Source organism: Corvus kubaryi, unplaced genomic scaffold, assembly GCF_017639235.1.
Source record: "Corvus kubaryi isolate FWS band 111438036 unplaced genomic scaffold, C.kubaryi_AGA036_p1.0 37357, whole genome shotgun sequence".
Classification (NCBI taxonomy): Eukaryota; Metazoa; Chordata; class Aves; order Passeriformes; family Corvidae; genus Corvus; species Corvus kubaryi.
Genome location: NW_024581117.1, coordinates 15903759 through 15918320, shown reverse-complemented (window position 1 = coordinate 15918320; position 14562 = coordinate 15903759). Strand labels below are relative to the sequence as shown.

General features: G+C 41.8%; 1 protein-coding gene across 3 annotated transcripts in view; it reads right to left on the bottom strand.

The window, feature by feature from the left end:
* Window positions 1-14562, bottom strand: part of TET1 (tet methylcytosine dioxygenase 1) — a 63363-nt gene that overhangs the window by 8304 nt on the left and 40497 nt on the right. For all 3 annotated transcript variants that reach the window (XM_042033437.1, XM_042033438.1, XM_042033439.1), the window contains 4 exons: window positions 7702-7910; window positions 6676-6826; window positions 4077-4166; window positions 3502-3639 (listed from right to left, as the gene is read on the bottom strand). In XM_042033437.1, coding sequence (XP_041889371.1) covers window positions 3502-3639; window positions 4077-4166; window positions 6676-6826; window positions 7702-7910 — 588 coding nt within the window. The remainder of the gene's footprint in view (window positions 1-3501; window positions 3640-4076; window positions 4167-6675; window positions 6827-7701; window positions 7911-14562) is intronic.

Sequence of the window (14562 nt, the reverse complement as noted above, 5' to 3'; positions counted from 1 at the left end):
AAGAGGTTAAAAAAATCTCCAAAGACAATTCAGTTTCTGCCATGTTCAGTGAAATCTGTTTGAAACTGGTCAGCAGATGCCAAATTATTCAGGAAGGGTGAGAGAGGGTCAGACATATAAGAGAGCATGATTATATATGACTGATGTTCTCAGAAAGCCCAGTGCACTTCTCCCCTTCTAAATTACAAACAAAAGCAGTAATGAAGTCAGCATGGAGGGGCCTGGCTCCCACTTGTTTTTATCAGAAACTGGGCAATGGTCTTTTAGAATACTATGTCCAGCCTGTAACTGGCCCATGCGCTAATCAGAAAAACGTCTTGAAGATTAAATCCACAATATTTATTATTTTGAAAATTGAAACCCTTATCCAATTTACAGTTATAAATTTCCATGCAAAAGCCAACACTTTCTGGAACAAGAAAAATGAAGAACTGTTTTGAGGGTGGTAGTATATTGACAGAACTATGGTGAAAGTACTGCCAACTCCAGCAAACACCATATATTAAATACTGAGTTAGATTATGTATTAAGAATTTAATGTATATCCAAAATTGTATCCAGACCTGAAGACCAGTACATCTACAGCCCAAATACCACAACACCAATTTTAACACATGTATACTTTCACAGTCAGTGCCCCCTTAAAATATTTTAACATAAAATTGAGGATGCAATGGCAAACAGATAACTGAAAATTAATGATATGGGAAAACCAGCCATAAAGGCTGTACAGATAAGCTAAAACCTTACAGTTAAAGGTGTAAAATCTCACCAAATGAGAAATATCTGCTTTAAAAAAACCCTCCAATATTCAAATCTGTGCAAAATATTACATTAAGGAACTTAGAAGCCACTGCTGAGAAGTGAAAAGCAGTATTTTCTATTGATACTGACACTGTTGCAAACTGACCAAAATGAAGCAAACATGAGAAAACCACCAAGTCTGTTAAAGGCCATTTACAGTGTGAAGCTGCGTATCCCGATACTCTGTTTTTTTCAGAACATGCAGCTAAATCATCCAGGATGCTCAAAGGCCAAAGAAATGTTGGCCAAATGGTTTGTTTAGGTTTCCAGTGTGCTTGGTGATCAAACCCATTACCTATTCTGGATTAAGTGATGTCATGGTAAAAACTGCATGTTTATGAAACTTCATTATTATTCCCTTCTTTTAAACTTAAAATGCACCAGGAACTCAATGTAATTCCCTCCAGACATCCATCTGTAGCCAGACAGCTTCCACTGTGTTATTCTGGGTCTCTTTGATCTGTCTGTGTCCTCTTGAACCTCACATGTAGAAATGATGGAGCCTTTTCCACTGTGTTGTAATAACAGATGTTTTACATTCAAGTTTCAGCAGAGCAGTCAAACAGCCTTTCTAAACCTGAAAGATGGAATTAGGTTTCCTACCCACCCCCTCCCTGTGCAGCCGGAGACAGAGCGGGTGCCACTGGGACTCAGGTGCTGCTGCAGCCTTGCCCACCATTACACATACAAACCTCTTTGCTTTTCCTTTGCAACCGAGACAAACCATGTTGTTCTGTTGGCCTGATCTATCCCGAACAAGTGTGTGTAGGTCAGAACCAGAGACGGGAACCCCAAACATATTTTCCTTTTGCCCACTTCATGTCCCCCAGGCTGTGCCATCAGACAGGTGACACAGGTACAGCACAGGAACCTCTGGGAGCTCACAGGTTAGCAGAGGGAACTTCTCACATTTCTCTGTTTGCACAATATATGTCCCAGTTCAAGTAGCTAAACTCAAGTGTTGATACTTACAGCTATTTTCTATTTACAAATAGCCCCTTGCTGCAAGAATACTAAAGAAATCCTATCTAAATAAAGAGAACACAGGTACGCAGTATTTATTTGTGAGTGAGCTACCCATGAAAACCAGATTCCAAGGCATAGTTTTCAGCAGCTATAATCATTTGGTCATGTTCTGAAAAACCAACAAAATTTGGCAGAACTTGGTAGAAAGTGATACATAATGGTCCATACAACAACCTTCCACAAGCTGTAATGTTCCATGCTTCTGAGACTTGGAATTACTTGCAAACACACCACATACAATCCATAAAGTATCAACACCAGCAAGGATAATGTGAAGCTGAAATAACATCAGGTGATTACAGATAAATGCAGTTGTAGAACTATTCCCCAATACATTCCTCAAAAAAGGTTTAATTGTCCCTCCAGGTGCTTCTGGCCATAACTTAGAACTTTCCTGGGATCCAATATGGCAAAATGAGTAGCAGACTCAGCTGCCATTTCATTTTGTCTTTAATTTAAGAGGTAATGGAGCACTTAAACTACTCTTCTCAGAACATCTAAACTAAATTTAATCAAAAAGCATATTGTGCAGTTTGTCTGACAAGGAGGTCTCATTTTCAAGTTTAGAGTCTTTAAGGGCATTGAATTCCTATGCTTCAGAAGCAATTTTCCAATGTATACTTCCAACACTAAGCAAAAATAATAGTCTGTGGAGGACTGGCATTCCTGGTGGATTCTCAAACCTGCTTCCATACTTTAAAGGAACGGACATTTGCTCACCTTACAAGCACGCAATTAACACCAAACAACTGTACCAGTCATTTCATTACTGTCACATACAAATGCTCAATGTTAACTATAGGTGTAAATGCAACATTTTATTGAATCACAACAACACAACAATTCAATTTGTGATAGACATCCTTTGATACAGAAGTTACTCTTGTTACCTGCACTGCTGTACAAGAAGTCATCCTCGCTATTTTGAGCACTGCAGTGCTCCAACTGCTCAAAGAACACTGCCAGTTTTACCTTTTCTCCTTTGAGCTTGTCTTTCTTCAACACTATGGTCTTAATTTCTAGGAGATCACTCAGCTGAGTAATTCCCAACCAGTTTTCTCACTGGCAATCCATCAAGATATTTCATACAACAGCTACACCAACCAATCTGTGGGTTTTTCTTTCATACTGAGATTTAAAGACCATAATAGTCACCTGGCTCCACCAAGATTTCATACTGTCTACTTTCTGACCTGTAACTACATTAACATGAAGCCTAGTAAGTGCCCAGTGGAAGAAAGAGTGAATTTGATGAGCCTGGGTGATCTAAGTTCGTAATGAATTAGTTTGCTTTAGCTCTTCCTCTACAGAGGTCTGTACAGCTCCTTGGTTAGACAATTATTTGCCTTTACCATCAACCCTCTCACAGGAATAACTTATCTGCTCCCTGGCCAGGCCTCTCCAAAGAGCTGAGTGTCTTTACAGAACGGAGGTATTTTGTAGGAAGGATCAATCCCATCCTTTTTTTGATCTGTTCTGCAATAAGATGAACTCATGTCCTCTGTAGACAGTAATAAATATACGCAAATAACATGGGCATTGATAAATAGCAACATGCAGTTAATTTTGAAATAACTTCAAAACCTTTATGCAAATGAACCCACAAGCAGCACTTTAAAACTCTCAGTAATCCCAGTGAACAGCAGAAATGAGAAGATGCTGCATACATACCACAGTGCTCCCATTGTGCATGTTGTGTGTGTCCTTGTGGGCGTGGGCACAGAAATCAATGCATGCAGTGACACCAGAGAAGGGCCGACCGTCCTTGGAGCCCAGCCGGCAGTCAGGGCCCATGTGCTCATTTTCCACCTGAAAGGAAAATAAACTGCACATAACTCGGGACTGAAAGCATGGGTTTGCAACCCCACAAGGCACCAGGCAGCTTTGTGACAGAATCAAGGCAGCCAGACAGACTCACTGATTCAAAATGATATATTTTCCTATGAAACATGTAATATTTATGGCTGGATGCTAATGAGATAATCAAGTCAGCCACAAGCAAAATGTCTTGGGTAGTAAAAACATTTTATTTACAGTATTATCTCTAAGCATTTTTCACATATGCCCAGCTCAGGGTGCTGCTTAACCACCAGTTCAAGTAAAGTGGTGCAGCATATGGAAACTTGCCAAATGCACTGGGATTCATGGCCCTGGCAAAGGCTGCAGCTCCACCCAGGAACATACTCGGGGGCTGCTTTTTGGATTGAAACTGCGCTGCTGTTCAGAGCTGGATGTCTCAGACCTACCTGGTTCTGGAAAGCTTCTGGAGCAAGCTTCTTATAAACCGGAGCCACATCAGTAGCTAACGTTTGCAAATTATTTTCAAGAAGTTCCTCCTGCAGGGAAAGGCAACATTTGGTGCTGCAGTTTGCTTTAAAAGAATCTCAGCCAGTTTAGAGATGCCCAGTAGGTCAGCTTCTATCTCATATTTTATTAAACTGACTTCTGTTCTGCTGCCCTTTGTCACTAACCATAAATGTCTACTTTTGCATGACTAAACCAAAACTGTTAAACAGAAATCAGCCAAATAACAATAGAGGATACCTGCTAGGTCAAAGGAACCCAGCACACAGGAACTAATTTCTGCATTATTTTCCATACACAGTCAAGGAGTGAGGTATGTTGCACTCAAAAACACAGAAGTAACATCCAGAGGAGAAAAATCATGCCCCAAGCTGAGTGGGGATGGAAGCCCAGGTCTTCTGTTAGTGTTTTGCTTATGGGGGCCTTAGCCTATGCTGACACACCATATCAGAAACTCCTAATAACATTTAACTTCAGCTCTTAGGTCTTCTCTCAGGTACTTTTCTCATATTGCAGCAGAACTTCTAACAGGAACATTTTTTAACTATTTTGTTCTTTGGAGGGGCAAAACTCAGGGCTTAATGGAAATAACTACTAGATTCAGAAATAATATTCCCTTCCTTAGGCTAAGCCATATAAATACAGAATTAGCTAGGGGGGCTTCTATGGCAGCATCATATTTAAGCTCTTATTTGTAGAAACAATCCCTAAATTCTTATCCTAAGTTTTTGCTTTTTCAGGAAAATCACCAACCAACTGGGAAAGCAGAGGGCAGCGACAGACTCCCTAATTTCTTTTCCTCCAAGGACCAGGCTTTGAGAGACAACTGCAGCTTCAGTTTCTCATAGTGTATAGTGGCAAAAAATAACAGCTTGCTTCATTTTATTTAAAAAAACCTCAAACCCACTTAACACCACACAGTAAACACCAACATACATAAACACCAGGAGACTTCACTTTTTTCAATGTGATGTTACATTACAAGATCATACTGTATTTTTAACTCTTACTAAACCCAGTTTATCAGCTGTAAATGGCTACCACAAGGTTTTCTGAACTGCATTGAAGGGTAATGTATCCTTAATTATCCATCCTACCAGGAGGATATGTATCTTAGAAACCATTCTTTCCTCAGTATATTACACCCTTTGCCTCATCTCACTCAGCACCAGAAACCTACAGAGAAAATGCATGCACAGAATGTTCCATGCATAGCATTATACAGGGGGAGAACACACAGGGAGTAGCAGAGGACAGAGAAGGAATGGGATCCCTAAAATGAAAGAATGCCCAATAAATACATTTTGCTATAAACTGAAAGTTTATAAAACAAATTCCCTCTTGAGACAAGCAGAGCTGGTTTTGGCCTGTTGTGCCTCAGGCAGGTGTTCAGTGAGGAGGGCAGAAGGGCAGCATGTGCTCTGTTGTGCTGAGGCAGAAGCACCCACCTCAGGCCCTAATGAGGTTTGTGAATACCCACAGTGCAAGTGGACTCCACACAGCTCAGAGAAGACTGAGGGCTTGTATTCACACACATGTGCATGAGAAATACTTCATAAACTGTTTTTAGGACAAAAACTCAGGAGCTGGGAGAAATATTTACCTACAGTGAATCAAGTGACATCTCTCTTTCAAGAAACAATGGATGTTTCAAACTGTGTGTACATAAGAAGATTACTGGCAGGGTAACCCCAACGGAGAACCTGGTACCGGAGTGCCTCAAAATATGTCAGCTGTGCTAGGAAAGATGTGGTACTTTTATATAGGAGCTCCATAGGGAAGTGGGGTTACAGACACCTACAGTCAGAACAAAAGGCACTTTGGAGTCACGCTGAGAATTATCTGTTCACCAGGCAGTGGTTACCAGCTTACAACACCTTTATTACTTCTTCATGAAAATATTTTCAATGCAAAAAAACTAATGTGGTTGGATTTTTTTTTTTGAGGTTTTTACTTCACCTAGTCCATCACTATTTTCTGTAGTACCTCAGCTGTATGGCATCACTAACACTCATAAGCAGCAATTACAGTATCATTTCACTGCATCACATTTTAGTGTATTCATTCCTTCAAAACTATTTCAAAAACATGCTGTCCACAGAAAACCCTGTTTATCCTTGGTGACAGAGGGGAGCCCAGGCTGTCAGCTGGTCCTACAGCAGTGGGAAAGCAGTGCAACCCCAAGGCACAACATTTTCTGTGCCAAGGCAAAAGGCCTGAATCCCTGAGCTACAGGCTCGGCCCTTAGAAAAAGGCCTTTACTTACAAAGAATTAGCATTTCACAGAGTTACACAGTGAGCTAAATATGCATGCAAAAAAGCATTAAGAATAATTTTATGGTATTTAAATACATAGTAATCATTCCATTGAATGAAATCTCAGTGTCTTTTACTCTAAATACTACAATTACAAAAACTTTGTTGGGTGTGAGTTTATGGTAAGTTACACATACATGTGGGAGAGGGAAGGGGTGGAGAATGTCTAGTTCTGAAAATCATCAGAAAAGGCATTTTGAGGAAAAAAAAATAAATAAATCTTACTTGTTTAGGGTCATCAGTGAGAAGCCTAAATTTCCTGGGGTTTTTGCTCCTGGCAAACTTACAGCCATTGAAATACATACTCCACGAACAGCCAAATGAGAATGATGCTCCACAAGTTTCTGGGTCAAGTCCTTGACATGCACAAGTACGACTACAAAAGGAAATAAAGACACATCAGGTCAGCTGGCAACACAGCTCTTGGGTCTGGGGGGTTTTTTAGGTCACTAAAATTTCTTTTATAATACAGAGCATAAACAAAAGAAATTTGTGAAATTCATGGCTTAACCAGGTATTTTCTATTAAGAAAATACTCATGTGTAGAGGGCTGACTTTTCTGCACAGTCTCAATTTCCCCAACACGCAATTTTGGGACAGAAATATAAACACTCAGTTATAGCTATATAAATACACCCATGCTTTCATTTTGACTTCTTCAGTTGGATAACATTTTCAACCAAGAACAGCCCTGCTACTAAAGCTTACCCCAAATCCAATAGCTCCTGTCTTAAGTGCAACACCACCATTAACTCCAAATTGATCTGACTTTTTGGGTAGACCTTTTAAGAACACAAGCATTAGATTTAGGTCCCCATACAGCTCAGAGTCTGTTGAATGTGGGCTACACAGAAATCAGCACACAGGCATCACTGCAGTTGCAATATATTCTCTAACCAATTAAACTAAATTCCTCTCAGAGGCATAGAGAGGAAGATCCTAGTCTTGAGTGTTCAACCTCACGTCTACTTTACAAAGTCACAAACCTCCTTCTTGGCAGCTCTTTTAGCACAGCTGTGTGTGCACAGGGCACACTGGCCATGTTGTGTGCACAGAGCCAGGAGAGTGGGTCCTCGCCACCCCTCGCCTGGGGCACGGCACGTACAACTCCCACTGAGAACCTTTCCTCTAGAAAGAGCCTGGAATGAGGTGTGATACCAAAATGACACCCGGTGGTTTGGAATTTTAGATGCACGAGTTGAACTACTGAGCTCTCAAGAGCACTCAAGGGCTCCTAGGGCAGGGACTCACTCTTCGTTGAGGGCGCAGCGCCGGCTCGTGGGACAGCCATACTTGCGCAGGCTCTGTGTCAGCTCCTTGTACAGCGTGTCTGCCAGGAGGTGGGGGATCCCCTCCCAGGCCAGGATCAGGATCACGATCACAGCAGTCTGGCAGTGGTGTCCCGCACGCTGACGGACCAAGCACAGCAACTTCTCCTCATCGCTACTTCTTCGGATCACCTGGAAGAATCACTTGGATTATTCTTTGCCAAGCACAGGCATCACCTAATGAGCTGCTCTTCTCTGGGACAAGTAAGGCTGGAAAAGCAAGAAATGCTGCCCAGAGAGTGTCAATCTGCAAGCAGGACTGGGACAGCGTCACACACTAATCTCTGGTGTAGAACATGATTTTGTGTTGCTTTTTTGCCTGCAGCAGAAATAGCAGTACATTTTACAGGAGGAGCAATATTCAAAGTGTTGTACACAAATAATAAAGAAGATGCACTACAAGGAAAATAACCTCTAGAAAGACAACAGATCCCCTGAGAACCTAACGTTACTTTGAAAATACAACAGAAAATGTAGTGCCAAACACTCCAGAAGGCAGGTATGTGAAAACACACTCCAAAAGCACACCTAGGCATGCGCTAGGGCAGCTACTGGCGTTACAGATCAGTACCTAAGATGGTTCCCACCTTGCAAAGAAAAATGAGAAGAAAATGATGGAACAGACTGTTCTTAGTGAGGGAAGCAATGGGATTTTTCAGAACATATCCCTAGACTACCTACATTAAAGTTCTTAGAATGCTGACGTTTTTACTAACCTGTATGACACAGAACACAGAATCTTGTAAACCTTATTCCTCACACACAAGCTAACCAGTATGGGACAGTACAGTACACCACTGAAAAAAAATGGGAAAAAATTATAGTCCTACTCCCACATATTTACGTTTTTGCCACAATCTGAAACAGAGTGGCATTTAAGGCCACCAAAAATGCATTAAAGCTAGGTAATACTAGAACACAGTCTTTGAAAACCAGGTTTATTTATTCATCCAACATGTTTTAACCAGCACAGCCTGCACAAAGCCTCCAGTAAAGGTGTCAACGCTCCAGTGTTGACTGCTCTCTGAGGCAGCAGAGGCTCCATCCTCCTCAGCCCTATCACACATAGGCTGGGGACCTGTGTGGCTCTTGCTGTGTGTGCACAAGCCCCTGCACTGCACACCTCTGTGCCAGCTCCGTCAAAACCCACTTGCTCTGGGCATGCAGCCGCTCAACCCGGCCTTCATCCAGCACCCTCTCCATCAGCAGAGCTCCCACATATAACAGACAACAGCACTGGGCACGGACCATAAAAGCAGGAAGGCAACAGTTCACTTGCTCTTTGAATACCTCCAAATATCTGAGCATTCAGGCAGATTCCCTATTGGACTGATGTCAAAACTGCTTTGCTGCCAGATGTGCATCTGTCACTCATATGTGACCCCCTAGTCTGATCACCTCTGAATATCTAAATCATTTTGACTCACTAAAAGCAGGGACCAAAGCACACTTGCAATTCATCTGCAAATGAAAAGGTTTGCAACAGATGAACAGTTGAAAAGAGCATCTGTGCAGGCTGAGCAGGAAGAAGCAAACTTGAAGTTAATTTGTGTCAAGAGAGAAAGTATGGCCCTTCTAAAGTTAATCACACACTCTTACAATGAGCCTTAAGCTTAATGAGAATACGAGTAAATGCCTCTGATAGACCATTCCCCAAAAGGAGTCTTGGTTGTAACTCCCCAACATGTTCAGTATGTTTTATAACGAAAGAAAAATAATCCAACTCATTTACATTTAGGTGAGGTATACAAAAATCTGTTATGGCTGATACAAAATACAGGTTACTCATGTCAATATGAGTTTTACGTTCCTCAGGCAGCACAGTTCCTTCAAGCCAGAATAACAACTTAATTGTGTTACTCAGTATGAAATGATGCTTTTAGTCTTCTTTCTAAATTTTTTTTTCATTTCTAGGCTGTAACTTCAATAGCACAGTCTGGTACTGCGCAACATCATGTTGCCCTTTTAAAGTTCTCATATAGCTCTAAACTAGAAACAGAGTCCAGGAAAAATGACAAGTGAACACAAAGAAAATTTATAGTTTCCTTTAAACCAAGGCCACACTTTCCTGGAGTTAAATGTAGCTGGAATTTGCTTCATTATGTATATAGCAGAGAATCCAATACTGTTATTGGACCCCAAAACATTTTAGAGCCCATCACCTTTGTGGCCACAAAGGCAGTGAAGGGATTTATGAGTTGTGTGAATTTCATTTCTGTGGGTCAGGTTACACCATGTGCTCACCCGACTCTACAGCCGGAGCTCTCCTGTCCTTCTGTTCCCAGAGATCAGGCACTTCTCCCACCTGTTATAGGCTCAGAAGAGCCCACTCCGCATCAGAGTGGGCCCATGGCCAGAGACAGTGCAGCCAGAGCTGGAGCCGAGCTGCTTTCCCATAGGAACTGATGATTCCCTCCACATGCTACCCCTGACATTCTCACAGAATTAATAAACTGAGTCTCTCCTGTATAATACTAATAAATCCACAGCAGTGCCACACTCAATGTACAGAAAAGCCATTCTGAGCATGGCAACTGAACTCTGGAGTGTTTCCTCAGACTGGGAACAATGCAGAAATCAGCTGGCAAACCTTGTGTCCAAAGGTTTTTGGTATTACTCATTATTTCTGTGATGTAGTTAGCAACAGTGATAAAGTAAATAATTTAATACTTCAGTTTGTTTAATTTTGGTCCCTAATGCATTTAAAAGGCATGAGAAAGTAATAATTTGTTAAGTGGAGGAACTTAAAAGCTAGGTTTTTAGAATGGGAAAATAAAAACCTTTCCCCTGCAATTGCTTTTCCACACAAGGTAACCATGACTGACTGACTGACTCACACTGAAAAAATAACATAATCAACAAAACAGACTTGTAACAAGTTTTTGAAGCATTATGTAACACTTAAATGCAACAAGCGATAGCACAAGAGGAAACAGCTTCAAGTTGCCCCAAGGAAGGTTTAGACTGGATATTAGGAAAAATTTCTTCACAGAAAGGACTGCCAAGCCTTGGCACAGGCTGCCCAGGGCAGTGGTGGAATCCCCATCCCTGGAGGAATTTAAAAGACATGTAAGATGTGGTATTTAGGGATGTGGTTTAGTGGTGGACTTGGCAGTGCTAATGATGGGTCAATGATGGGACTCAATGATCCTAGAGGGCCTTTCCAGCCTAAATGATTCTACATGCCATGGTCAGCTTCTTGAAAGTATGCAGGGCCAGATCACTCCTGAGCTCTTTCAGCAAGCACTCGATGTCATCAGTGCTAAGTATCCATCAAGACTCCCACATTAACTATGAATAATCTGTTTCAGCTGCAACACAGAACTTCTGGAAAGAACAAAACTTCTAACAAACTTCTCCACAAAGCTCAACTGATACCCATTGGCCCTGCTCTGCACTCAGTAACAGGGCATGAAGTGACAGGCTACCCACTCTCTCACCTGTGTGCAAATGTCACCATGGCTAGGACAAAAGGAAACACTGACATGGGACACAGCCCCTTCCACAGAGCTTCCTTGGAGCACTCACCTATTGGACACACAGTACCATTAGTACCATCCTTGTAGGTTGCTAATTTGGGCAGGATGCTCAGTTATTTTGACCATTTTTAATCCCAGTTCTGTTCCATCCTTCTGGTGCTGTAGTTGGTGCACCCACCACTACCACGTTCGGCATTCCTACAGCTATCCAGGTGTCTTTGTTGATGTGTACATCCAAAGGAAGTCAGCAACTCAAGTAATTCATTTTATCAGCTAGCCCAGATAGTCTCAAACAGCAGAACCTGAGAATATGAGAGAGCCTTCAAGGTGAGCCACAGCCAGCTCAGACACAAACACAATCAACAGCTCTTAAGGCAACACACCACAGCTACACTGCTGTTTCTACAAGCCACAAAGGTCTAAACTTAACCAATTTTCTTACCAGAAAGCATGACCCAAAAGCTACAGCATATTTATTGAAGAGGTGCCATATGCAGCAGAATCTGTGCCAACAATTTAGCAACAAGTTATGGGATAAACAAGAGGAGAAGTTGAGATTTTTCACACCTTTGCATAAAAGGATAGTGAAGAGACAGAAGGGGATACTAAAAATTGAAGAGTACAAGAACGAGGCCAGAGCAGCAGACTGTCCAGCCTTATCCTGACCCTGAGTGACTAACAGCAGTTGCCTATGACTGAACAGCAAAAAAGGCACTGGGATGTGGAGATGGTTTTCAGCGAAGCCAGGCACCTTCCAGTCACCCACCAGCAGCTCAGGGGATGTGCCCTCTCACAGCTTTTCAAGGATTTGCCTTTTCTGCATTTTCCCACTCATTGCTAAATCCATGCAGCAATTTACCACCCACTACATTATCAGGGAAGCTTAATCACAGATTATGTGAAAGAAAAAAACATTACTTTTCCTTCCTGGAGAGCTTGCTCCTTGCCAGTGCCCTCTAGTCTTGATCCAGAATGAGACTGGGTAAGACATTGCTGTTCAGCTCTCCATGCTACTGGAGAGCCGAGAGAGCCCTGCTTTCTTGTCCCCTTCCCTCCTGCCAGGCTGGCCAGTCTGCACCTGCCTTTCCCAGTTCTGCTGGGGGACCAGACCTAGCCAGTACCCCAGCCTGGGGGGCAACACACTTTCTCACAGAGGCAGAACTGTGTTCCATGTTTTCTTTGTTTCTCCCCAGTAATTCTCACCAGTTTTGCTGTTTCCATCATGACTGAACAAGCTGATGTCTAATGAGCCATTATCTTTAGCACTAACACTCCAGTGTCCATCACTGTGCATGTGAAACCACAACACTGCTTTTTGTGGGACTTTATCAAGTGAGTTTTAGCTATTATTTTAGTGGCCATTTGTTCTGATTGCAAGTCCTTCCTGCTCTTCATGATGCCTGTCCTTCTTACATTATCCTAAACAACTTTTTATCATCAGCAGTTTGGCTCCTGTCTCCCACTTTTTCCAAACCATTTTTGAACAGTTTGCAATGAACAGCATCAGTAAAGTTACACTATCAATAAAACCTGCTTCAGCTGTCCAAATGCTTGAGTTCTACTTCCTTGGCAGGAGCTCTAGAACAAGGAATAAGTACACTGTGAATAAAAATGTCCTGAGACATAAGCCAGTCTACCTAAATTAGCATGTACACAACTTATGGAAGTAGCTAAGAGCCTGCAGAAGTTCAGCCCACCAGATGCTGAATTACCACATGGATAAGAAATTACTTTCCAATTACCATCACCAGAAGAGCTCTGTTAACTTTAACATGATAGAAACCAGACACCACTAGCAAAGAGCATAAAATTTTAACTGCACTAAACACACTCCTATAAATTACTGGATTAAAAAAAACCCAGAACAACAGAATCAACAAAAAAAGTCCTTTTTAGGGTTTTTTCACCTCCATGTGGTTCCACTGCAGTATTCCCTCCAGCCCGTTCTGAATTTCTTCAGTAGAATAAACTATGTCTCCTTTGCAGGGTATCAGTAATTGATTTGAAAGTGAGAACATACTTAACTGTTCCCTGTAATTTCCTGAAATAGGAAACTCATTTACAGCACTGTGGCTCCAAGTTTTCTAACCTGCAGATTTTGCCTCTGTACAGAGTCTGTGTATGGAGATCCCTCAATACAGGACAAGACTCTGCTACAATTCCTTAATAATCCGCCAGTGCAAGTTGCTGTTCAAACCTGCTGCTGTTCTGGCAGGCAGTGCTGTAACAGACAGCAGAACAAATGGTCCAGCTTGTCACAGAAGTGAGTCCGCCCTCCTTTTTCCTAATTGCCCCCTAAACATACACTAAACCACATTAAAACTCTTTTCTTACTAGAAAATGTTACATCCTTTTATTCTCAGCATGTCTAAGAGATATGAAAATGGAAATGAGTTCCACTTTGCTGAATTCTCTCTTCTTGGTGGTGCATCAAAGGAGACACCTCTGAACAGCTGCTGTCAATCCAATCCTGTAAAGTTCCTTAGCCATTTCTGCAGGAGTATCACTGATGTGCAATACCTGCAATTATCTGCAAACACTTCTTTTCCATTTGCTCCTGGCACCAGTGCTGCACTGGTTACAGATGAGCAGATTGCAGTACATACAGGCTGATTCGTCTGCAATCACGCCACCAGCACTGCAGAAGTGAGGACAAAATCCATGTCTCAGCTCCCACTGCCCTTCCCCTCCTCACTCCCTTAGGCTTCCCTTTCTGCCAGACTGCAGCCATGGAAAGCTGCCCTTGGTTTGATAGGGATGTTTCTTCAGAGGTCACGTTGCTTTAAATAAAGTAGTGAGAATGCCAAAATTCTTGCTCTTTAATAATACTTAACCTTGTCTACCGTAACATAGCTTTTCTCCTTCATTTTTTACTTTATTACTATTACTTAAGGAACAGCTTTGCTTTGAATGATGTTACAAACATTTTTGTCCAAACTAAACTCCTCTAATTCTGTATTTAGCCAACATTGAAAATAGTGCCTGCACAGCTACACACACTAACATAATGTGGCACAACACTATGGCAAGAAAGTGATGTTCTAATAAAACATTATCCAAAAAAGTGAGCAAAACCCCCACCAACCACCCTCTCTATCTGCTAAAAATAATTTCCTTGAAGACTTCTCCTATGGAGAACATCACTTAATCATAAAGACAGTTCAATAAATGAAATAAAAGCACAAAGTACAGTAGGCTGTTTAAAGCAAAACGGAACTGCACATCCTACTTACACCTGTGTCTAGGAGACAGTCAGTCCAGCAGAATTTACCTTAAAGCCTCTTTCAAATCTATTTTTAAAATTC